Here is a 25,897-nt window from a genome sequence, read left to right as displayed (position 1 = left end):
CTCAAAAAGGTTTCCAATATTAGATAGCTACTAATATGGTATGGAATTAGATCTATTGCACTAAAAAATAATGTGATGTAGGAAAGAATGCTGTAACACTTTTTACATTAAACAATTGATTTGAAAAATACAGATTACATAATCTATTTTACAACCACTGGCAAAAAAGAAAAAAAAGTAAAAAGTAGCTACATTGATTTTTTTTTTTTTTTTAATTTTGAGACAGGGTCTCACTTTGTTGCCCAGGCTGGAGTGCAGTGGCATGATCATGGCTCACTGCAGCCTCCACCTCCCAGGCTCAAGTGATCCTCCCACCTCAGCTTCCTGGGTAGCTGGGACCACAGGCACACAACACCACGTCCAGTTAATTATTTTTTTTGTAGAGATGGGGTATCCCTATGTTTTCCAGGCTGGTCTCAAACTCCTGGGCTCAGGCAATTCTCCCACCTCAGCCTCCCAAAGTGTCAGGAATACAGGCAGGAGACACCACACCTGGCCTAAATGGATTTTTTCTTTTTCTTTTTTTTTTGAGATGAAGTTGCACTTTGTCACCCAGGCTGGAGTGCACTGGCTCAATCTCGGCTCACTGCAACCTCCACCTCCCGGGTTCAAGTGATTCTTCTGCCTCAGCCTCCCAAGTAGCTGGGACTACAGACACACGCCACCATGCCCAGCTAATTTTTGTATTTTTAGTAGAGATGGGGTTTCACCATGTTAGCCAGGCTGGTCTCAATCTCACCTCGTGATCCACCCACCTCAGTCTCCCAAAGTGGGATTACAGGTGTGAGTCACCGTGCCCGGCCTGATTTCAATATGTATTTAGATTTGCTGGTGTTTTTGTTGTTTTGTTTAGACAGGGTCTTACTCTGTCACCCAAGCTGGAGTGCAGTGGCACGAGCATATCTCATTGCAGCCTAAATCTCCCAGGCTCAAGTGATCATCCCACCTCACCCTCCCAAGTGGCTGGGACTACAGGCACGTGACACCACACATGGCTTGCTGGATTTTCACGTGATGCAGCTAGGATGGTATTACAGGTGTACAAGATGGAAAAGACCTTCACAATGAACAGACTCCAGAAGTGTCTGCTAGTTGCTATCTCTCTCGTAAAGGTCTGAAAAAACTTAGTTTTCCTATGGAAAACAGGTATGTTTCCAACAACACAGTTTGTAGCATATTGTAGGTGCACGATATTGAATTCGTGAATTAACTCTTGAATCTCTCAATGACAGATCTTGTTCCAAATTAATAAATTAAAAAATCTCACTGTACAAGTCATATCAAAATTACATACTGTTAGTTTTAGTATTAATTCCCTTTAGATTTTTTCCTGTATTAGCGAAGTATACAGTGTTTTATTCATTTTAAATCGCTACATATTTTACATAATGCTTATAAACCATAGCTGACTTGATCACATTATTTAGTTAATTTAATTTTTTTTTTTTTTTCTGAGATGGAGTCTCACTCTGTCGCCAGGCTGGAGTGCAGTGGCACGATCTCAGCTCACTGCAACCTCTGCCTCCCGGGCTCAAGCGATTCCCCTGCCTCAGCCTCATGAGTACTGAGACTACAGGCATGCACCACCATGCCTGGCTAATTTTTTGTATTTTAGTAGAGACGGGGTTTCACCATGTTGGCCAAGATGGTCTCGATCTCCTGACTTTGTGATCTGCCCTCCTCGGCCTCCCAAAGTGCTGGGATTACAGGCGTGAGCCACTGCACCTGAACTATTTCAATATATTCGATATTAAAATAAAAAATTCAGTGTGCAAAAATGAAGACTTTAAGTTGTATTTTAAACTCACTCTAAGCCGGGCACAGTGGCTCACACCTATAATCCCAGCACTTTGGGAGGCCCAGGCGGGTGGATCACCTGAGGTCAGGAGTTCAAAACCAGCCTGGCCAACATGGTGAAACCCCGTCTCTACTAAAAATACAAAAATGGCTGGGCACGGCAGCTCACACCTGTAATCCCAGTACTTTGGGAGGCCGAGGCGGGTGGATCACGAGGTCAGGAGATCAAGACCAGCATGACTGACATGTGAAACCCCCTCTCTACTAAAAATACAAAAATTGGCTGGGCACGGTGGCGCGTGCCTGTAATCTCAGCTACTCAGGAGGCTGAGGCAGGAGAATCGCATGAACCCAGGAGGCAGAGGTTGCAGGGAGCCGAGATCACACCACTGCACTCCAGCCTGGACGACAGAGCTAGACTCCATCTCAAAAAAAAAAAAAAAAAAAAAAATAGCCGGGTGTGGTGGCACACACCTGTAATCCCCGCTTCTGGGGAGAGAGACTGAGGCAGGAGAATCACTTGAACCCGGGAGGCAGAGGTTGCAGTCAGCCGAGATCGCACCACTGCACTCTAGCCTGGATGACAGAGTGAGACTCCATCTCAAACAAACAAAATAATAAATAAATAAAATATACTCACTGTAAAGCATGATCATGGCACAACAGAATGTTAATCCAGGTTAAGCATCCCTAATCTGAAAATCCAAAATCCAAAATGCTCCAGAATCAGAAACTTTTTCAGAGCAGGCATGATGCTCAAAGGAAATGCTCATTAGAGCATTTTGAATTTCAGATTGGGAACACTCAAAAGCTCAGTATAAAGCAAATATTCCAATATTTTAAAAAATCTGAAACACTTCTGGTCCCAAGCATTTTGGATAAGGGATACTCAACTTGTACATACCATTAAAATAAACCAACAACTACAAATTCAGCAACATGAGGAACAGTTCACTGATTTATTAGATGAATATATACCCATATAATCAATGAAAACTGTATGATATAAAATAATTTAAGAAATGTTGGGAATTAGCAGCACCATCTGTTATTGAAATAGCAAGGAAAACTTCACATATTTTAAGCAAACACGAGAAGGGAGTAACTACTTTAAGACCTAATAAAGCCATTGGTCTGGGATGAAAAAGAAGGGAATTGTTTTAGATTGTTTTAGGCAAACACACTTCCTTCTATGCCGAAGATTTAGTAAGCATATCTGATGACTAAGGTTTTAGAAAAATGCTACTGATGTAAGAGATACTGCATAGTATTTTAATTGGGACAAGACTAACTGTAGCATGGCTCAACACTTCTATGAAAAATTTAGTTCTGAATTATGAAATCAGAAATAAAAAATAATGTTTAAAAGACACTTGGCTCTAAGAAACATTAAGTGAAACACAGGTCACTATGAAAATACATCACTTTTCCAGTCTGCTTAATAATTTACTTTAAAAAGTTGCACAGTTTTCAAGACAAGTGGCTTATACAAATTTTTTAATAAGTATTTAAAAAAGTTTAAATGTTTTTCTAAAATCTAATAGATTCTTTTGATTTCTTTAAACATTTAGCCCTATTGTCACAATTACTGTGTATCAGAGTAAGAGACTGAATTTGTGTGGATACAAATTTACACAAATTTTACAGCAACTTATACCCTAACATCTACAAAATCCACATTTACAATACAAGCAAGTACAAGGCCAGGATAAAACTGCTGAATTCCAAAAAGTCAAACTGTATATTCTTTTAATTTTGTCCCCTTAAAAAAAGTTCAACATCGGCACCAAATTTAAAAAGCCCTCTTATATCTTAAGTTTGGAAAAACCTCATTTCCCAGATGCATTTCAGCAAACACAAACAGTTTTCCTGTGTTGATGAAGTAAAGGATTTCCAATTTTCTTCTGGCCCCTAAGTCTGCGTCGCATGGTGAGTTTAACAGAGTTCTTTCGCTGTGAGGTTGTGGGGAGACTTGCAGGCTGAGCACCACTACTTCGACTTAAGCCATTTCGTCTATGCTTCTTCATCAGGGGGCCAGAATTGGACTCTTCTAATGTCCTTTTAAAGTTTGTTGGAGGGGTTCTTTCAATTTCTTGGGCTTTCATTTGGCCAGGAGTTGACATCTTCGAATTTTTTTGGTCCATGACAGTGTTTGTTGAATTAGCAGGCACAAGGCCAATTGGAAGGCTATTATTCAAAGAATCATGTATCCTTAAAGTCAGGGCTTTAGCGCAATTTTCTTCAAGTGGTTCTGGATCTTTTGAGGGTATGACTATACCTTGGACATTCTCTCGAGCTATCTCAGCTGAAACCTCTAAAAAATTCTCTGAGAAGGCATTGCTACGAACCAGGGCAGGTATATGGTCCTTAGAATTCAGCCTTGGCCATGGATCCTCCTCCAGTGACTGAAAAATAAGAAGGTAAAACAAATAAGAAAAAATTTATCCCAGAACTCAACAAATCTATGCATGTGATATTAGGCTTCTTATGAAGCTCGTAGGATGGCAAAAACGGGGTAAGCATTCACTAATTCGTTCACCTTCTATTTACTGAACTATGTGTTAAGGTTTAATGGGAGGAACCTGAGTGGGAAGACAATATAAAGGTAATAATGACATTGAATTCTGTCTTCAGGGTAATAGATGAAATTATAAAGTAATCTATTCAAGTGGGTGAAAATTCACATGGTCACAAGCATTTTCTATCCATTGGCAGGTAACCAAAAATAAGATACATTAAGGAACAAGATTTCAAAACAAACCCTCAAAATTAACCATAGGCACACATTCACTCTCTTCCACTATTCTGTACTCAAACATGGAGAGGATCAAAAGTATCGCATTCTCTGTGTGCATTTTAATTTACTTTTGGTAACATAATGCTGACGAAATCGCTCTATTTTTCATAAAAGTCATATTTTCCCATAAGAACCATCAAAAAATTGCTTTAAGATGCCATTAAGTGCTTACTACAGCAGCACATATATACTAAAATTGGAATGATACAAAGAAGATTAGCATGGCCCCTGTGCAAAGATGACACAAATTCATGAAGCGTTCCCTATTTCAAAAAAGAAAAAAAAGCTTTTAAAAATCTCAATTTTTGGCCGGGCACACTGGCTAACCCCTGTAATCCCAGCACTTTGGGAGGTCGAGGCGGGCGGATCATTTGAGGTCAGGAGTTCAAAACCAGCCTGGCCAACATGGTGAAACTGCGTCTCTACTAAAAATACAAAAATTAGCCAGGCATGGTGGTGTGCACCTGTAATCCCAGCTACTCTGGAGGCTGAGACAGGAGAACTGCTTGAGCCCAAGAGGTGGAGGCTGCAGAGAGCAGAGATCGCACCACTGCACTCCAGCCTGGGTGACAGAGTGCACTCAAACATGGAGTTTGAGACTCCGTCTCACAATAAATAAATAAATATTAAAATTAAAAATAAAAATCTGAATTTTCTAGTAATGAAAACCAGTGTAACCATTGGAGGGGATCGTAGTATCTCAGTACGATAAGCAACAAATTTGTAGTTTTTTGGTTTATATCCTATCTCCTAAATTCTAATTTCTGAGTATGTAGTGTGGAAAGCATTACAACATTAAAGCACATCATTAAAGCAAAGTACAACATTAAAGCAACTATGTCATAATGGTCATAATGGAAACTCAGAAGAATGCTGCTTTGCACCCATCCTGCAAACACTAGATACTGCTCTGTGATTTGAGAAAAGTAGTACACATGGGACCATACTGAGAATGGTTAGGGAAATTCCCAATTGATGAAAACAAATGAGAATTATCCAAGGCACTTTATTGTTTTTAAAAATGCTGTTTTTACAACGCTTCATGTCAATCTAGATATGCACCACTATTTTGAGTGTAGTGCTCTAAATCTACATATACTCAGAATAGCCGCTCACCTCCAGATAAGAACATTCTTACTATCAAACCCAGCTCTTCCAAAGTAATAACATTTCATAAAATCATTGTCTTAATACTTTATCAAGGTCCAGAGTTAAAGCATAAATACTCTCTCCCCTAAACTTGTAAAATTTTCCTCAAGTGGACTCTCAATCAAATGTATCAAAATATTAATAGATTCTGAAAAGCCCAAGCAGAGCAGCAAATGAAGATGTATTTATCTGATCTTTCTCTGAAATAAAATCTCCTATAAATAAACACCTTTCCTTTTTTTTTTTTTTTTTTTTTTGAGATGGAGTTTCGCTCTTGTTGCCCAGGCTGGAGTGCAATGGCGCAATCTTGGCTCACCGCAACCTCTGCCTCCCAGGTTCAAGGGATTCTCCTGCCTCAGCCTCCTGAGTAGCTAGGACTACAGGCATGCGCCACCATGCCCAGCTAATTTTTTTTGTGTGTGTGTATTTTTAGTAGAGACAGGGTTTCTCCATGTTGGTCAGGCTGGTCTCGATCTCCTGACCTCAGGTGATCCGTCTGCCTCGGCCTCTCAAAGTGCTGTGATAACAGGCGTGAGCCACTGCGCCCAGCCTGAATATACAACTTTCTTAGAAGTGCTATATAAAAGTATACTTATAATAGGAATGTTTCCTTTAATTTGTCTAGAGTTAAAAAGAAAGGGAAATAAGGGAGGCAGGGAGGTTCAAAAAATAAAATGAAAGGGAAATTGAAGGCATCCAGAAGCTTCCTTTTTTCTTTTTTTGAGACCGAGTCTTGCTCTGTCACCCAGGCTGGAGTGCAGTGGCGCGATCTCTGCTCACTGCAACCTCTGCCTCCCGGGTTCAAGCGATTCTCCCACCTCACCCTCCCGAGTAGCTGGGGTTAGAGGTGCTCGCCACCATGCCCAGCTAATTTTTGTATTTTCAGTAGAGATGGGGTTTCACCATGTTGGCCAGGCTGGTCTCAAATTCCTGACCTTAAGTGACCCACCGCACCCGGCCCAGAAACTCGTTTCTAAAATGATCTCAATCTAATCATAGATATGAATATGCTTTACTGAAAAACACACATATATATAGACTTTAGGACCAACGGACACTGAAGAAAAGGACAAAGAATTTCTAGTTACTAATCTGGTACTGCCCCAAATACATCACTTCTCTGTTTTTTTGTTTTTGTTTCGAGACGGAGTTTCATTCTTGTTGCCCAGGCTGGAGTGCAATGGCACAGTCTTGGCTCAATGCAACCTCCGCCTCCTGGGTTCAAGCGATTCTCCTGCCTCAGCCTCCCAAGTAGCTGGGATCACAGGCACCTACCACCACACCCAGCTAACTTTTGTATTCTTAGTAAAGACAGGATTTCACCATGTTGGCCAGGCTGGTCTCAAACTCCTGACCTCGGGTGATCAGCCTGCCTCGGCCTCCCAAAGTGCTGGGATTACAGGCACATGTCATCACACCCAGCTAATTTTTGTATTTTTAGTAGAAACAGGGTTTCACCATATTGGCCTCGAACTCCTGACCTTGTGATCCACCCGCCTCGGCCTCCCAAAGTGCTGGGATTACAGGCGTGAGCCACCGCACCCAGCCTAAATGCACAGAATATTATTCTGACACCACAGGTGTGCTGGCTTCCCTTCCCCTACTTTCTTCTTGAACATTTCTGAAGGAAATTCTCTTTTTATTGGCATTCTGTGGGAATACATTGCATCTGTTAGCACAGGCAACTGTTTAGACTTCTTAGATGTACACCAGGTTAATTTGTATTGCTAAGGACTGCATGTTCATAAAACAGTTATGTGATATTGAGGTTACCCCCTAATACCCCCTAAAAATACATACTTTAAAAAAGTTCACTGCTTCAGAGATCAACTTTCTCCTCCCATCTACCCTGTAATCCAATATTAAACAATTAATTACAAACTGTGCCTAAAATGCAACTAAAACTAAGTTTTAATTTTCTGAAACTCTTTGCTCTCTTCCCCATTCCGTTCTTAAAGATCTTAGCTTGTAAAACATAGCTAAATTTAGTTTTGCCCTAAACAAAGGACAGAGAAAGAAATGTGTGTCATAGTAATCTATCTTACTTAAACAAAGGCTTTTCCACTATCTCCATCCCAAAACAAAGACTAATTTATGTGAGAATTCAAATGGAAGCTGACATGTTTACAGACAAATCTAGTCTCAAATGCCTTGTCTAAGTGTGATTAAGTCTCTGACTGTTCAACATTAACCACATTATAATTAAATTTATCTCTATGTTACTAAACATGAGACAACTTTAATAATGATGTAAATTAAATATAGTCGGGAGTACTCACCTTTATGTCAATTAAGGTAAATAAAACAAACCAAAAACAATTTCTTGGGCAGAAATTTGTCTTTTGTTAGTTGTTAGATCAGAGCCAACAATACTAATTATTCAGAATTAATCTAAATATTTTCCCATATTTGGGCAGGGCCAATGGGTTAACAAACAACTATACCTGCATATGGCAAACATAAGTCTTCTTATCTTTACTTTAATAGTATTATTAGGTCATTATCAGAATTATTATTATTATTATTATTTGAGATGGAGTCTTGCCCTGTCAGCAGGCTGGAGTGCAGCAACGCGATCTCAGCTCACTGCAACCTCTACCTCCCAGGTTCAAGCGATTCCCCTGCCTCTGCCTCCCAAGTAGCTGGGATTATGGGCACGAGCCACCACATCCAGCTAATTTTTTGTATTTTAGTAGAGATGGGGTTTCACCATGTTGGCTAAGATGGTCTCCATCTCCTGACCTCGTGATCCATGTGCCTCTGCCTCCCAAAGTGCTGGGATTACAGGCGTGAGCCACCACGCCCAGCCCAGAATTTAAAGATTTTTTTTTTTTTTTTTTTTTTTTTTTTGAGATGGGGTTTTGCTGTTGTTGCCCAGGCTGGAGCAAAATGGCACGATCTTGGCTCACCGCAACCTCTGCCTCCTGGGTTCAAGCGATTCTCCTGCCTCAGCCTCCCAAGTACCTGGGATTACAGGCATGCATCACCACACCTGGCTAATTTTGTATTTTTAGTAGAGATGGGGTATCTCCATGTTGGTCAGTCTGGTCTCAAACTCCTGACCTCAGGTTATCTGCCCAACTCAGCCTCCCAAAGTGCTGGGATTACAGGCATGAGCCACTGTGCCCGGCTTAAGTAATTTTTTAAACATATTTTATATATGGGTTTACTAATGCCAGTCAGCAGACTGCAATAATTTTTATTTGAGGTCAATATTAAGAATATTAAGTTTGTTCCTCACACTATTCCCCACCCTAATGTCTCCTCCTTCTCTATACTGCCTAAAGGTCAGTTATCAGGGAACATGAAAGTAATAATTACATACAAATATTCAGAAATACGCAAATATACAAACATAAGCTCTTTCGCAGCTTTGAAAAGAGAATAAAGAGGCTTTAAAGGGTTTCAACCTGCATTACCATTCACGGTTTTCAAAGAAAAGAAACCTTTTGTGAATGAAAATACTTCATTTCAGCCAGGCCTATAATCCCAGCACTTTGGGAGGCCGACGCGGGTGGATCACCTGAGGTCAGGAGTTCAAGACCAGCTTGGACAACATGGTAAAACCCCATCTCTACTAAAAATACAAAAAATTAGCAGGGCGTAGTGGCGGGCACCTGTAATCCCAGCTACTTGGGAGGCTGAGGCAGAAGAATCACCTGAACCTGGGAGGTAGAGGTTGCAGTGAGCCAAGATAATGCCATTGCACTCTAGCCTGGGCAACAAGAGTGAAACTCTGTCTCAAAAACAAAAAAAAGAAAAAGAAATGAAAACATTCCATTGTATCTGGCCATATGTGGTTTTTGCCATATGTATGTAAAGTGAAAGAAAGCAAAGCAGTAATAATCCATTTCCAAGTATTGACTATAGGATTACGACGCCCAAAATTAAAGGCCTTTGACACTTTAAAAAACTTCCTGAATAGATGACATTAGATTTCGCTACATTTCCCATTTTAATGGTCAGTCTACTGAAAACACATTCTCAGAAAGCCAGGTTAGCCATGCTATGTATTAAAGCAATTATCAATCAATACTGCTAATTTTTGGCGGGAAAAATTAGGATGAAAACACAACCAAGTATTTGAGTTCTTAGTAAATCAAAAAAGGAAAGTATGATATCTACTTAAAATTTGCTTATTTCAAAGCATATCTTAAACTCAATCAATATTAACATGGATAAGAAATAGGAATAAAGTTTCTTATACGAGTTAACAGACAACCAGTTGTAACGTCTGCTATCCTCAGGTCCAGCTCAATTTTGATTCTCTATGACCTTGTTTAGACAGTTTAATCTCTCAGGCTTATTACTGATAAAATGAAATAATAACATTAGCTCTACTTCTGGGCTACGAGATTCAAATAAAATATATTTAAGTGCTTCACAAACTTCTAAATGCTTTAAAAATAATGTTCATAGCATTAGATGGCAAACAATAATATTCTTAAGGGCCCACAATCACCTTTTTATTAGTGCTGTACACATGGCTGGCATTCAGATTAGTATTGATGTAAAGATGGCTCTCTGATAATAAGTTACATCACTTTCTTGAATCGAGTTCAAATCCAAAATCCTGTAAGAATTTAAAAATTGTTTCCAGGTGACGCTAACCAAAGAACTGGTGTCTATTAAAACATAACTTAAAAACTATGGAACTGTATACCTTGACTGGTGGTGTAGAACTTGGGGAAGGAGTCATCACACAGGTTTCTTGACTATTATAGGAAGGGCTGTCAGTCAGGTTCAGGTATAACTCATCTTCATTGGTAAAGTTTCCCTGATTGTCCACTTCTGGAGAGATGCAGATTACTATGGCACTAGTGTTATCTGCTCGGAGCATACGCTGCCTCCAGCGGCCCAATGCTCGATTCACAAGCATTTTGGCACAAGATTGTCCATGCTCACCCTGTATTCAAAAGAACAAGGAGAAGGAAAGTAACTCAGATTTAGCTGCCACTACATCTGTATCTGTATCAAATTAAATATTTGGTGTTCACTATGGCCCAAATAAAGCTCCCAAAATTTTTTTTCTTTTCTTTTTTTTTTTTTTTGAGACAGAGTCTTCCTCTGTCACCCAGGCTGAAGTGCAGAGACGCGATCTCGGGTCACTGCAAGCTCTGCCTCCCGGGTTCATGTCATTCTTCTGCCTCAGCCTCCCGAGTAGCTGGGACTACAGGCGCCCGCCACCATGGCCAGCTAATTTTTTGTATTTTTAGTAGAGACGGGGTTTCACCATGTTAGCCAGGATGGTCTCAATCTCCTGACCTCGATCCACACGCCTCTGCCTCCCAAAGTGCTGGGATTACAGGTGTGAGCCACTGCACCCAGCCAAAGCTCCCAAATTTTCAAACATTATCCCCAATCTCCTTAGCCATGTTAAAATAGTACTTTTCTAAATTCAAAAAATACTAATAAAACAAGGTTTTATCCTGTCATTAAATTTCACTATTTTTATTTTTATCAAGAAACTCAGCCTTCACTGTAACTTCATTTAGAAAAAGTTGTCCAGGCGCAATGGCTCATGCCTGTAATCCCAGCACTTTGGGAGGAGGAGGCGGGTGGATCATGAGGTCAGGAGATCGAGACCATCCTGGCTAACATGGTGAAACCCCATCCCTACTAAAAAAACAAAAAATTAGCCGGGTGCGACGGCACATGCCTGTAGTCCCAGCTACTCAGGAGGCTGAGGCAGGAGAATCGCTTGAACCCAGGAGGCGGAGGTTGCAGTGAGCCAAGATCGCGCCACCGCATTCCGGCCTAGGCAACAGAGCAAGACTCCATTTAAAAAAAAAGAAAGAAAGAAAAAGAAAAAAAGAAAATAAAAAGTTATAAAGAAGTTACTTAAAAAGAAAGTAGCCAGGTGTGGTGGCTCACGCCTTTAATCCCAGTACTTTGGGAGGTGGAGGCAGGTGGACTGCGAGGTCAGGAATTCAAGGCCAGCCTGACCAACATGGCGAAACCCCGTCTCTGCTAAAAATACAAAAATTAGTCAGGCATGGTGGTGTGTGCCTGTAATCCCAGCTACTTGGGAGGCTGAGACAGGAGAATTGCTTGAACCTGGGAGGCGGAGGTTACAGTGAGCCGAGATCACGCCACTGCACTCCCGCCTGGGCGACAGAGCGAGACTCCGTCTCAAAACAACAACAACAACAAAAAGTAAACATCAAGTTATTTAGAAAACATAATTCACAAACAAGACAATCAGGCATGGTACAAAAAAAAATCATTGCAAAGGGTCAAATTCCTTCTAACATAAGAGATTCTGCAAATCGAAGAAAATGACTCAACATAAAAATTGTCAAAGAATATAAACAAAATCCAGAGAAAAGGAAATATAAACAGCTCATATATATATATAAACAGTCAATGTCACTCATATGAGGAAAAAGTAATACAATAACTGCTTATAGTATAAAGAACAAATATATACCAATTGAACGACTAAAGAAAACAAAACCAAAAGGATCTCATTTTATGCAAATAAATGTGGCTTGGAATAAAACTTCCAGTGTCATATATGAATTTAAAATCTGCTAGGTTTCAACAGAACGAAAGTGAAAATGATGTACTCCAGGAAATAAGCCTACATGTATTTTTTTCTTTCTTTTCTTTTCTTTTTTTTTTTTTTTTTTTTGAGATGGAGTTTTGCTCTTGTCGCCCAGGCTGGAGTGCAATGGCACCATCTCGGCTCACTGCAACTTCCGCCTCCCAGGTTCAAGTGATTCTCCTGCCTCAGCCTCCCAAGTAGCTGGGATTACAGGCACCTGCCACCATGCCCAGCTAAATTTTTTTTTTGTATTTTTAGTAGAGACGGGGTTTCACCACGTTGGCCAGGCTGGTCTTGAACTCCTAATCTTCGGTGATCTGCCTGCCTCGGCCTCCCAAAGTTCTGGAATTACAGGTGTGAGCCGCCGTGCCCGGCTGCCTGCATGTATTAAAAGTACCCATAGAAATAAATGACTAATGAAAATGAGTGGAAAATTTTGTTTGTTGTTTTTTGAGACAGGGTCTCACTCTGTCACCCAGGCTGGAATGCAGTGGTGTGACCTCAGCTTACTGCAGTCTCCACCTCCTGGGCTCAAGTGATCCTCCCACCTCAGCTGCTTGGGAGGCTGAGGTGGGAGAATCAGTTCAGCCCAGGAGGTGGAGGCTGCAGTGAGCCGGGATCGCACCACTGTGCTCCCAGCCTGGGTGACAGAGTGAGACTCTCTCTCTCTCTCAAAAAAAAAAAAAAGCATATTATTTCAATAGACGCTGAAAAAGCATTTCGTAAAATTGAACATCACTTTATGATAAAAACCCAACAAAAGTAAGTATAGTAGAAATATACCTCAAAATGACAAACTCACAGCCAACGTCATACTGAATGGGGAAAAAAATTGAAGGTCTTTCCTCTAAGGACTGAAACAGACAAGGATGCCCCACTCTCACTACTGTTATTCAATACAATACTGGAAGTCCCGGCCAGAGCAATTAGGCAAGAGAAAGAAATAAAGGGCATCCAAACTGGAAACGAATAAGTCAAATGAGCCTTGTTTGCAGGTAACATGATCTCATACCTACAAAAACCTAAAGACGTCACCAAAAAACTGTTAGAGCTGATAAATTCAGTGAAACTGCAGGATACAAGATGAACATACAAAAACCAGCAGCATTTACATATACCAACAGCAAACAATCTGAGAAAGAAATCAAGAAAGCAATCCTATTTCCAATAGGTACACAAATTATAAAATGCCTAGTAATCAATTTAACCAAAGATGTGAAAGATCTATAAAGGAAAACTAGAAAATACTGATGAAAGAAATTGAAGAGGACACAAAAAGATACAAAGGTAGTCCATGCTTATGGATTGGATGGATTAATATTGTTAACATGACAATACTACCCAAAGCAATTTAAAGATTCAATCCCTATCAAAATTGAAATGACATTCTTCACATAATTTTTTCTTTAAGCTCAGAATTTATATGAAACCACAAAAGATCCTGAATAGCCAAAGCAATTCTAAGCCAAAAGAACAAAGCTGGAGGCATCACACTACCTGACTTCAAAACTATACTAGAGGGCTACAGTAACCAAAATAGCATGGTACTGCTACAAAAACAGACACATAGACCAATGGAACAGAACAGAAAACCTATATATAAATCCACGCAATTTGCAGCCAGCTCATCTTCAACAAAAGTGCCAAGAGCAACAATAAATGGTAGTGGGAAAACTGGATAACTATATGCTGAAGAATGAAACTATACTCCTATCTCTCATCACACACAAAAATCAAATCAAAATGGATTAATGACTTAAATCTAAGATCTCAATTAGTAGAATTGGTAACCACAATTCTATTCCCTCTGTGAGATCTACTTTGATCTCACAAACTATGAAACTACTAGAAGAAAACAACATTGGAGAAACGCTCCAGGACACTTCTGGGCAAATAATTTTTGCATGAGACCTCAAAAGCACTGGCAACCAAAGCAAAAATAGACAAATGAAAATACAAGCTAAAATGCAAAGGAAACAATCAACAAAGTGAAGAGAGAACCCACAGAATGGGATAAAACATCTGCAAACTATCCATCTGACAAGGAATTAACAACCACAATATGTAAGGAGCTCAAATCAGTAGCAACAAAACAAAACAAGCCCCAAATAATCCAATTTTAAAATGGGCAAAAGATCTAAAATACACATTTCTCAAAAGACATACAAATGATTAACAGATGTATGAAAAAATGCTCAACATCACTAATCATCAGAGAAATGCAAATCAAAACCACAATGAGGTATCATCTCACTCCAGTTAAAACCGCTTGCATCAAAAAGATAGGCAACTACAGATGCTGGTGAGGATGTGCAGAAAGGGGAACCCTCAGTGTTAGTGGGAATGTAAATTAGTGCAGCCACTACGAAGAACAGTATGAAGGTTCCTCAAAAAAAACAAAAAAAACAAAAAAAAAAGAAGTAAACTACCATATGATCCAACAATTCCACTACTATACATATATCCAACAGAAAGAAAATCAATACACTGAAGGTATATCTGCACTCCCATGTTTATTGCAGCACTATTCACAATAGTCCAAATGACGTTAATTCCATTTAACACATGAATGGATAAAGAAAATGTGGTGTATATACACATACACAATGAAATAGTATTCGGCCATAGAAAAGAATGAAATCTTGTCATTTGCAGCAACAGGGATGGAACTGGAGGACATTATGCTAAATGAAATAATCCAAGCACAGAAAGACATGATCTCACTCGTATGTGGCAGCTAAAAGAGTAGATCTCACAAAGAGAGAGAGTAGAATTGTGGTTACGAGAAGCCAGGAAGGGTAGTAGGGAGAGAGAGATGAAGGGTGGAAAAAAAGAATATAAATGGATTTTTTACTATTGAATTGTACAATTTCAAATAGTACAAATAGTAAATGTCATATGTATAGTATACTTTGAATTTTTTAAAGTGTGTTTTAAAAATCTCCATTTTTAAGTGTAGTTATGTCCACTCAAACTTTTTTTTGCTTTTCTCTTGAACTAGAAACAATCAATCATGCCTTATGTGTCTTCTTAAAAGACTGCCCTTCTGGGTTTTGTGAATCTCCCTAAATAATTAATTTCTGCTCTATTATTTTCAACCTCCTACTTTGAGCGGTTTTACTATGATATTCTTTTTTCTAACTCTGACTGGATCACTTAGATTGTTTTCTTCATGTAGAATACCATGAGCCTTGTGTTATGGATGCATCGTTTTATGTGCCACAAACGAAATAAAAAACACTGTCGGCTGGGCGTGATGGCTTGGCATGGTGGTTCACGCCTGTAATCCCAGCACTTTGGGAGGCCGAGGTGGGTGGATCATGAGGTCAGGAGATGGAGATCATCCTGGCCAATGTGGTGAAACCCCGTCTCTACTAAAATAAAAAAAATTAGCCAGGCGTGGTGGCGTGCACCTGTAGTCCCAGCTACTCGGGAGGCTGAGGCAGGGGAATCGCTTGAACCTGGGAGGCAGAGGTTGCAGTGAGCTGAGATCGCGCCACTGCACTCCAGCCTGGCGACACAGCGAGACTACATCTCAAAAAAAAAAAAAAAAAAAAAAAACCCCAAAACACTGTTAATTGAACTATGATATACCATTTGTAAAAAGTATTCCAATTTCAGAGATATTAAAAGAAAATATGCACCTCAGAATCGATTAAAGGCAGCATTAATCTCTAATTCATGAATCTATCACATTCCCTACGGCATGTGGTTCCACTCTCCAAACACCAGCTGACTGAGCCCTTACCTCTCACTTTTTCAGTGTGCCTGTTTCCCTTCCCATCAATGCTCTATGAAAACAGACAATTATATAAACCATTTTCCACTATCTTACCTGTATATTTTTCCCTCAGCTCACTAGAATTTTGCTGACTTGAGTCCCCCTAATATTGTGTGCTCTTAAACCACACAGTCTCTCTAAGTGCATACATATATTGCCACAATTTACGCAACTCTTGTTAACCATTAAATTAGTATTTCCAGGCTTCCCTCCCAAGTTTTTATTTTTAAAGAGATGAGGGTCTCACTATGTTGTCCAGGCTGGAGTGCAGTGGCTATTAACAAGCACAATCATAGCGCCCTACAGCCTTGAACTCCTGGGGTTAAGCAATCCTCCCACAGCCTCCTGAGTAGCTGGGACTATAGGAGCATGCCACCCCTCTCTCTCAAATATTTATAACTGCCTACTGAAGATATCTATCTAGATGAACCACAGGTACCTCAACTCAACATGCCTATGTCTGAACTAATTACCTCCCCCATCTCTCCCTAAATAATGTCTCTTCTTTATAACAGCTTACTAGTCACCAGAGTTAGAAATTTAGGTGTCATCATATTCTTCCTCCTTATAAACATAAGAGCTGTCAATTCTACTACTCATGTATTTGTGTTTTTTGTTGTTGTTGTTGTTGTTGTTTTGAGATGGAGTCTCGCTCTGTCACCAGGCTGGAGTGCAGTGGTGATCTCAGCTCACTGCAACCTCTGCCTCCTGGGTTCAAGCAATTCTCCTGCATCAGCCTCCTGAGTAACTGGGATTACAGGTGCGAGTCACCACGTCTGGCTGATTTTTGTATTTTTAGTAGAGATGGGGTTTCACCATGTTGGCCAGGCTGGTCTCGAACTCCTGACCTCAAGTGATCCACCTGCCTTGGCCTCCCAAAGTGCTGGGATTACAGGCTTGAGCCACTGCGCCTGGCCTACATGTATTTCTTTGTGTTTTTTCCAAAAACCACTGCTGCCTTAGATTAAGCCTGCAAATTTTCTTGCTCAAATATCACTCTCTTCCATGAAGCTTCCTATGCAGTCTTGTGAAGTTTTCTATCGTCTCACTCTCCCAGGTCTCATAAGACTTGTTCTAATTATACATTATACGGATGCTTCCTTCAATACTCATCTTAAAACACTTTATGGTTCATAAATAGGTTCTTCCAACGCACTACAAACTGGTTTTTGTCTTTATGCCATTGAAATGATCTCTCTCAGATCATTAAAGAATTCTAAATCCATTAGACAGAAGAGTCTTTATGTTACTCTTTGATACATGATAATCTCCAACTAAATGCAACACACCAGGCCCTGAACATGTAAAACTGAATCAAGATGACTCTCACCTTAAAAGAACTCATGATCTAATGGGATTGTTAGTTTTTTATATGTTCTATTTATAATAATATGGTAAGTGCTGAGGAAGGACCATATTCTATTTACCTTTGCAATCCCTGTACCTAGTACCTAGTATGTTAATTGAGTGAATGAATGGAGGCAATTTTTTTTTTTGAGACAGTTTCGTTCTTATTGCCCAGGCTGGAGTGCAATGGCATGATCTTGGCTCACTGCAACCTCTGCCTCCCGGGTTCAAGAGATTCTCCTGCCTCAGCCTCCTAAGTAGCTGGGACTATAGGCGAGTGCCACCACACCCAGCTAATTTTGTATTTTTAGTAGAGGTGGGGTTTCATCATGTTGGCCAGGCTGGTCTCTAACTCCTGACCTTGGGTGATCCACCCGCCTCAGCCTCCCAAAGTGCTGGAATTACAGGCGTGAGCTACTGCGCCCGGAATGAATGGAGGCAATTTAACAAAAATTCAATCAATTTGCCCCTCCTTCCACCTCAAAATACAGCTTTACTATTCCTGCCATCTGAGAGAAAGATCATCTTTTCTAAGGATAACCCATCTTTGGGTTTTTGATTCCAGATACTTCCATGTGCTCTGTTAGGGGATGATGATGAAAATGTTTTGAGATTAGGAGCTGGGCATGGCACCACAGTAGTCCCAGCTGCTCAGGAGGCTGAGGTGAGAGGACTGCTTAAGCCTAGGAGTTCTAAACCAGCCTGGGCAACATAGTGACACCTCATCTCTTGGGGGGAAAAAAAAACAAAAAAAGTAGTAGAAGTAGTGGTGATGGAGGCTGGGTGCAGTGGCTCATGCCTTAAATCCCAGCACTTTGTGGGGCCGAGGCATCACCTCAGGTCAGGGGTTCGAGCCCTGCCTGGCCAACATGATGAAACCCCATCTCTACTGAAAATACAAAAAATTAGCTGGGTGGGGTGACACACCTGTAATCCCAGCTACTCAGGAGGCTGAGGTGGGAGAATTGCTTGAATCCAGGAGGCGGAGGTTAGAGTGAGCTGAGATCGTGCCACTGCACTCCAGCCTCGGTAACAGAGCGAGACACTGAGACAGTCAGAAAAAAAAAAAAAAAAAAGTAGTAGTGGTGATGGTTGTACAACTTTGTGAACTACACTAAGAATCACTGAATTATACACTTTAAAAGGATAAATTTTGGCCGGGCGCAGTGGCTCACGCCTGTAATCCCAGCACTTTGGGAGGCCAAGGCAGGCGGATCACGAGGTCAGATCGAGACCATCCTGGCTAACAAGGTGAAACCCCACCTCTACTAAAAATACAAAAATTAGCCGCGTGTGGTGGCAGGCGCCTGTAGTCCCAGTTACTCAGGAGGCTGAGGCAGGAGAACGGCTTGAACTCAGGAGGCGGAGCTTGCAGTGAGCCGAGATTGTGCCACTGCACTCCAGCCTGGGTGACAGAGCAAGACTCCGTCTCAAAAAAAAAAACGATAAATTTTATGGTATGGAAATTATATGTCATTTAAAAAAATAAGGAATTAGCAACGTTTCACAGGCCAATTTATACTGAAGTCAGTGGTTGTGTGTTTTGTTATTAGACTTCAGTTATATATTTCTTGTCTCATTCCTCTAATGATTAGGAGCTACAAAGCCTATGTTTTCCCCACTAGCAGATTGAGGCAAATGCAAAAATCTACCCAAGGTCAATGTCCTTAGTTCATATTCAAGATTCTGACAGAAGTACCAAAACAATGTTTAGACAACAATATCAAGTTATTCAATCACATCTCACCATCAGGTATTTTTTCTCCTCTTGGTCCTGGCACATTGAGATGGCATCTTGTGGTGGAATCATATTCCAAAGTCCATCACTCCCCAATATAATATACTTGTGCTTCTGAGGGTCAAGAGTGTGGACACTTGTGTCTGGTTCAGGTGACACCACAAATTCACCACTGAAGAAATCATAGCTCCACAAATCACCTGGGGGAAGGGAGCAGAAAAAGCAAGAAGTATTAGTTGGAAGCTAATAGTACAACAGCAACAGATTAAAAGAGAAAATCTACACAGTTCATCTCAATAGATGCAGAAAAGCATTTGATAACATTCAAACTCCTTTCATGATAAGATTTCCTAGCAAACTAAGAATAAAAGGGAACTCCCTTAAACCTGATAAAGTATATCCACCAGAATTCTGTAATAATCATCTTAAAGGTAAAATGTTAAAAGTATTCCCTTTAAAATGTAGAAATAAGAAAACTATGCCTTGTATCATTGCTTCTCTTCTAATACTATACTGAGTCCTTCCCAGCACAGTAAGATAATAAAAATAAAGTATATACAAAATGGAAAGGAGAAAATAATACTAATATTATTTGCAGATAATTTCATTTCTACATGGAAAACCAAAAATAAATTATTACAATAGAAAAGTTTAGCAAAGTTGTTAAATACAAACCCAATATATAAGTCAACATATTTCTATATGATAGCAAGACATAGAAAATATACATTTTTAAATAATCCAATTTTAACAATGAACCAAATGTAAGGAACTTAGGAACAACTTTAACAAACGGTATACACGCCTGTCATGAAGATTATAGATTCTATTTTGAAACACTAAAAAGATAATCTAAATAAATGAAGTAACCAATCAGATTCATAGATAGCAATACTTACTATAATAAAGATGTCAATTATTCCCAAAATAATTTACAAAGTCAATGTAATTCTAACCAAAATCCCAAAAGGATTGTTGTAGAATTTGACAGGCTAAGCGCAAAGGGCCAAGATTAATCAAGATAATTTTGAAGAAAAAGGACAAGATGAGAACTTATCCTACAAACAGAAGTACCAATGGCTGTTTGCAAACTTCCTGTTAATCTCTAGATCAGTAAAGTACCTACATCAAAACTTATAGAACAAGTACCAGTCACTTGCAAGAAAATTCAAAATATAAAAATGAGCATTGTAATGCTCTTTACCAACCATATGACCAAACTTTGGAGAGCAACAGTTCTCCCTTTCACTGAGCCGCAAAAAGAAAGCTCTTACATTTATCCTTCTCCTTGATTAGCTCCACATAAAAACAATGCCTAAACTTCTGCCTTTAGACCTATTAGATACAAACATCAAAATGTTCAAGAGACAATAACTTTTAGTCGACCCAGGCCATAAAAAAGATCAATAAAACTAAAACAGAAGAAAATAAAAATGATTTATAGAAACCATCTACTTTTCTGTAATATATAAGACAACATAAATGAAACAATATACATTTTTCTTCTGTTTCCAATAAATGTGGAAGAGGAGACAGAAAGGAGAAAACATTAATTTCTGCCTCTTTTGTTTACTGTGAACTACTTAAGGGAAAGGCCTAAATTAAAAGCAAAAGATTTTCAGACAAGAGGTTAAACAATTTTTGTCCCCTTTCAGTAGGTCTGGTTTTTTTGTTAAACAAGAGGAAGCTTTGTCCTTTTCTTTGTTTAAACTTCCCCACTAGCTCCCCATCAGAAATACTGGCAATTCAAACATGCTCAGAGTCCAAAGAAAGAATAATTCAAGTCAATTACCCCCACTCGAAAGTAGCAAAATCATTGCTAACCAGACTCTTCAAAAAGCATTTCAGCCCTCTGAGCAGCAAAACAGAATACATGCAACCACTAAAAGCTAATTATAATCCAGATAAGCTCACAAAGACACACTTACCTCTTTATACCAGCAAAACAAAGCTCCCTGGTTGACGAAATAATAAAAATGAACGTGGAGACAGTGGCACAATCATGGCTCACTGCAGGATAGATCTCCTGGGCTCACGTGATCCTCCTACGTCAACCTCTCAAGTAGATGGGACTATAGGTGTATACCAACAGGCCCAGCTAATTTATTTTTTGTAGAGATGGTGGTCCCACTATGTTGTCCAGGCTGGTCTCCAAGTCCTGGATTCAAGCAATCCTCCCACCTCGGTCCCCCAAAGTGCTGGGATTACAGGTATGAGCCACGGTACTGGGTCTGCCTTTTTATAATATTATGTAATACATTTGCATAGTACGAAAACCAAAAGATATAAAAGGGTACATATACAGTGAAAATTCTCCCTTCTCATCACTGCCCTTCCAGTTTTCCCTGTAAGGACTATTATTCTTATGTTCTTATCTTTCTGGAGATACCTATCTACCTACCTACATATGTGTGTATATACACACACACACACACACACACACACACACACACACACACACACATATATATATTACATTGCTTTGGTGAAACCATCCTTTCAAGTTTCCAACTCTTTTACTGACAACTTCCAAATCACTAGTCTCCAATATCTTTTTCTTTTTTTTGAGATGGAGTTTCGCTCTTGTTGCCCAGGCTGGAGTGCAATGGCATGATCTTGGCTCACTGCAACCTCTGCCTCCTGGGTTCAAGTGATTCTCCTGCCTCAGCCTCCTGAGTAGCTGGGATTACAGGCGCCCGCCACCACATCTGGCTAATTTTTGTATTTTTAGTAGAGACGAGGTTTCATCATGTTGGCTAGGCTGGTCTGGAACTCCTGACCTCAGGTGATCTGTACACCTAGGCTTCCCGAAGTGCTAGGATTACAGGCGTTAGACACCACGCCCGGCCTCAATCTCTATTTCTTTCTCAATAAACCTCAATACATTTTCAGAAGAAGGGATTGTTTCTTCTAACTTAAATTTTTAAACTCTGGGTTTTGACTAAGATATGTGGTCTATTTCTATTTCTTTGATTTCTTTCATCATTTTGTAGTTTCACGCATATAAATCTTAAACACAGTTTGTTACAATTATACCTAAGTATTTCATGGTTTTCTTGGGTGCAATTATAAATGATACTTATTTAAATTTTATTACGAATTGTTCATTTTTAGTACATAAAAATGTGATAGACTGTGTATGCTAAATCTAGGTCCTGTGAACTTGCTGAATCCACTTATTAATTCCAGTAGTTCTTTTGAAGATTATCTGGGATTTTTTATGCAGATAGTGTTGGAATCTGTGGATAGAGCTGGTTTTAGTTATTTGCTGAACCATCTGAGATTAGATTACAGACTCAAAACACTTCACCTCCAAACAGTAATACTTCAACATTTATCTCCTAAGCATGAGGATGTTATTCTACCACACTCAGGCAATTTCATATTGCTATAGCACTATATAATATAAAGTTTATGTTCAAATCTTCCCAGTTGTCACAATAATGCATTTTTAATATCCAGGATCCATTCAAGGATCATTCTTCAGTCAGGTTAGGTGGCTCATGCCTGTAATCCCAGCACTTTGGGAGGTGGAGACAGGAGGATTGCTTGAGCCTGGGAGTTCGAGACCAGCCGGGGCAACACAGTGAAACCCCATCTTTATTTTTAAAAAAACTTTTTAAAAAGTTAATTGCATTTGTCATTTTTTAGTCATTTTTAACCTAAAACAATTCCCTAGGGTTTTGTTTTGTTTTTATCATTCATGGTATTGACAACTGTGAAGAGTTCAAGATAGTTCTTTTGCCAGGCACGGTGGCTCACACCTGTAATCCCAGCACTTTGGGAGGCCGAGGCAGGTGGATCACTTGAGGTCAACAGTTGGAGACCAGCCTGGCTAACACGGTGAAACCCCGGCTCTACTAAAAATACAAAATTAGCTGGGTGGCACGCGCCTGTAATCCCAGCTACTCGGGAGGCTGAGGCAGAATTGCTTGACCCCAGAAAGTGGACATAGCAGTGAGCCAGGATCATGCCACTGCACTCCAGCCTGGGCGAGAGTGAGACTCCATCTCAAAAAAAAAAAGAAAAGAAAAGAGTTCTATTGCACAATGACCTTTAAATTGGATCCATCTGATTGTTTCCTCTTGTTCTCGTGCTCTACAGGGGTTCATGAATGGGTAAACTCACTTTTGGCTACAGGACTACATTGCTGATGTCATGTCCTTCTCCGTATATCACATGAGGAGAGACAGTGTGTCAGTCAGTCCTATTATTGGCAGTATCGACTTTCAATCATTTGGTTAAAGTGCTATCTACTGGCAGCATAAAGGTGCCTTTTTCTTTTTGTAACTGGTGAGTAGTCTGTAGGGTGAAAGTTTGAGGCTCTGTGAAATATCCTGTTCTGTACCAAAATATGCCATATTTTAGCATCTACTGATGATTCCTGAATGAATCAATTATTATAATGCTTATAAACTGATGATAGAATTAGGACATTCTAACTACATTTATTAGCTGACAGTTTATTTTACTTTATTTTGGTTCTTTTTGCTCTTCTTTCCCAACCCCAAAAAGGTTTCTTTTTTTTGAGACTGGGTCTTACTCTATTGCCCAGGATGGAGTGCACTGGTGCAATCATGGCTCACTGCAACCTGCGCCTCCCAGGCTCAAGCAGTTCTCTCACCTGTCTTCCAAGTAGCTGGGACTACAGGCGTGTGCCACCATGCCAGGCTAATTTTTTTGTATTTTTTTCTACAGATGGGGTTTCGCCATGTTGGCCAGGCTGATCTGGAACACCTGAGCTCAAGCGATCCACCCACCTCGGCCTCCCAAAGTGCTAGGATTACAGGCTGCTGGGATTAGAGACATAAGTCACTGTGCTCAGGCCTGAAAGTCTTTTTTTTTTTTTTTTTTTTCTTTTGAGACGGAGTCTCGCTCTGTTGCCCAGGCTGGAGTGCAGTGGCGTGATCTCGCCTCCTGGGTTCACGCCATTCTCCTGCCTCAGCCTCCCGAGTAGGTGGGACTATAAGGCGCCCACCACCATGCCTGGCTAAGTTTTTGTATTTTTAGTAGAGATGGGGGTTTCACTGTGTTAGCCAGGATGGTCTGGATCTCCTGACCTCGTGATCCGCCCACCTCGGCCTTCCAAAGTGCTGGGATTACAGGCATAAGCCACTGTGCCGGGATGAAAATCTTTTTTAAAGAAGAGTTTCCTGGCCAGAGGCAGTGGCTCACGCCTGTAATCCCAAAACTTTGGGAGGCCCAGGCTGGTGGATCACGAGGTCAAGAGATTTAGACCATCCTGGCCAAAATGGTGAAACCCGGTCTCTACTAGAAATACAAAAATTAGCTGGGCATGGTGGCACACGCCTGTAGTCCCAGCTACTCGAGAGGCTCAGGCAGGAGAATCGCTTGAACCCAGGAGCCAGAGGTTGCAGTGAGCTGAGATCGCGCCACTGCACTCCAGCCTGGCGACAGAGCAAGACACCATCTTAAAAAAAAAGATTTTCTTTGGAGTCTCTCTGAATCTGCTGTGGGGCGGGGGTGGCTACCCAATTCACAAATCGTTCATTGCCCAATTAAACTCCTTTAAATGTAAAAAAAAAAAAAATCCATTCTTCTACCTGTACAATTTTTTATCTCTATATAGACTTACAGATTCTTTTTTATTCAATATTTTTTAACTTATTCCTGTTATAATTTGTTTTGATGCTCAAGTTGCTTCAAATTTGCTAGTAAAAGTCCCTAGAATCTGACCTTTCAACAAACTCACCAGATGATTCATACTCATAGACACTTTCCCTTGTTTTACCAGTTCAAAGAGTCTATATGATTCTATCTAATATCAAATAACTGGTAAGGATCAGAATTGGGCCTTTAACTAAGGGTTTTTATTACTGGTCTAGTGTTTGTACACCAAAGTAGGATCACAGAACATCATTTCTGTAGGTCCTGAAAGGAGGTGCCTTGGAAACTGGCAGACAGCCAATTCCCTTTTTTCCTCAGTAGAGGGTGCTGAAGGGACACCAGAAGAGAGGAGGCCTGCTTTCTGGTTCCAGTATATTTTCTGCTTGCTCCTGTGGCACTTGGCAGCCAGCAGTCCACAAGACACTCAGTGGTCCTTACACCTATCAAATTTCAGCACCCCTTTGAGTGGCTTCCCATGGAGAACTTCCAACAATGTTTACCCCCTCTAATCCATTCTCAAAACTCAATGAAAATTCTCTCTTTAAAACACAAACCTAATGGATTAAAGATTTAAATGTAAGACCTCAAACTGTAAGAATCCTGGATGGACATCAGCCTTGGGAAAGAATCTGTGACTAAATCCTCAAAAGCAACTGTAACAAAAACAAAAATTGACAAGTAGGACCTAATTAAAGAGCTTCTGCACAGCAAAAGAAGCTATCAACAGAGTAAACAGACCACCTACAGAAAGGGAGAAAATATTCACAAACTATGTATCTGACAAAGATCTAATATCTAGAATCTGTAAAGAACTTAAACAATTCAACAAGTTAAAAACAAATAACTCCATTAGAAAGTGGGCAAAAGGCATCAACACTTTTCAAAAGAAGACATGCAAACGGCCAAGAATCATAAAAAGCTCCACATTAGTAATCATTAGAGAACGCAAATCAAAACCACAATGAAATACCATCTCATACCCTGTCAGAATGACTATTATTAAAAAGCCAAAAAAATGACAATGCTGGCAAAGCTGCAGAGAAAAGGGAATGCTTATACACTGTTGGTGGGAATATAAATTAATTCAGCCACTGTGGAAAGCAGTGTGGAGAT

The 25,897-nt window shown here is 40.1% G+C and overlaps 1 protein-coding gene and 1 non-coding gene across 4 annotated transcripts in view; one reads left to right on the top strand and one right to left on the bottom strand.

Annotated features, from left to right (window-relative positions):
- Positions 1 to 2,742: 2,742 nt before the first annotated feature.
- Positions 2,743 to 25,897, bottom strand: part of PPM1D (protein phosphatase, Mg2+/Mn2+ dependent 1D) — a 63,687-nt gene continuing 40,532 nt past the window's right edge. The window contains exons 4-6 of one of the 3 annotated variants that reach the window (XM_003814465.5): positions 19,166 to 19,356; positions 10,407 to 10,649; positions 2,743 to 4,202 (exon numbers count right to left, since the gene is read on the bottom strand). In XM_003814465.5, the coding sequence (XP_003814513.1) occupies positions 3,645 to 4,202; positions 10,407 to 10,649; positions 19,166 to 19,356 (992 nt within the window). In that variant the 3' untranslated portion in view covers positions 2,743 to 3,644. The other 2 variants (XR_010110693.1, XR_010110694.1) reach the window with 2 other exon arrangements.
- LOC112437725 (U6 spliceosomal RNA) lies at positions 4,759 to 4,865 on the top strand. Its single transcript, XR_003026268.1, has one exon. It is a non-coding gene; the product is annotated as a U6 spliceosomal RNA (small nuclear RNA).

Source organism: Pan paniscus, chromosome 19 (assembly GCF_029289425.2).
Source record: "Pan paniscus chromosome 19, NHGRI_mPanPan1-v2.0_pri, whole genome shotgun sequence".
Taxonomy (NCBI): Eukaryota; Metazoa; Chordata; class Mammalia; order Primates; family Hominidae; genus Pan; species Pan paniscus.
Note: the sequence above shows the minus strand (reverse complement) of the source record. Positions and strands in the feature narration are given on the sequence as shown.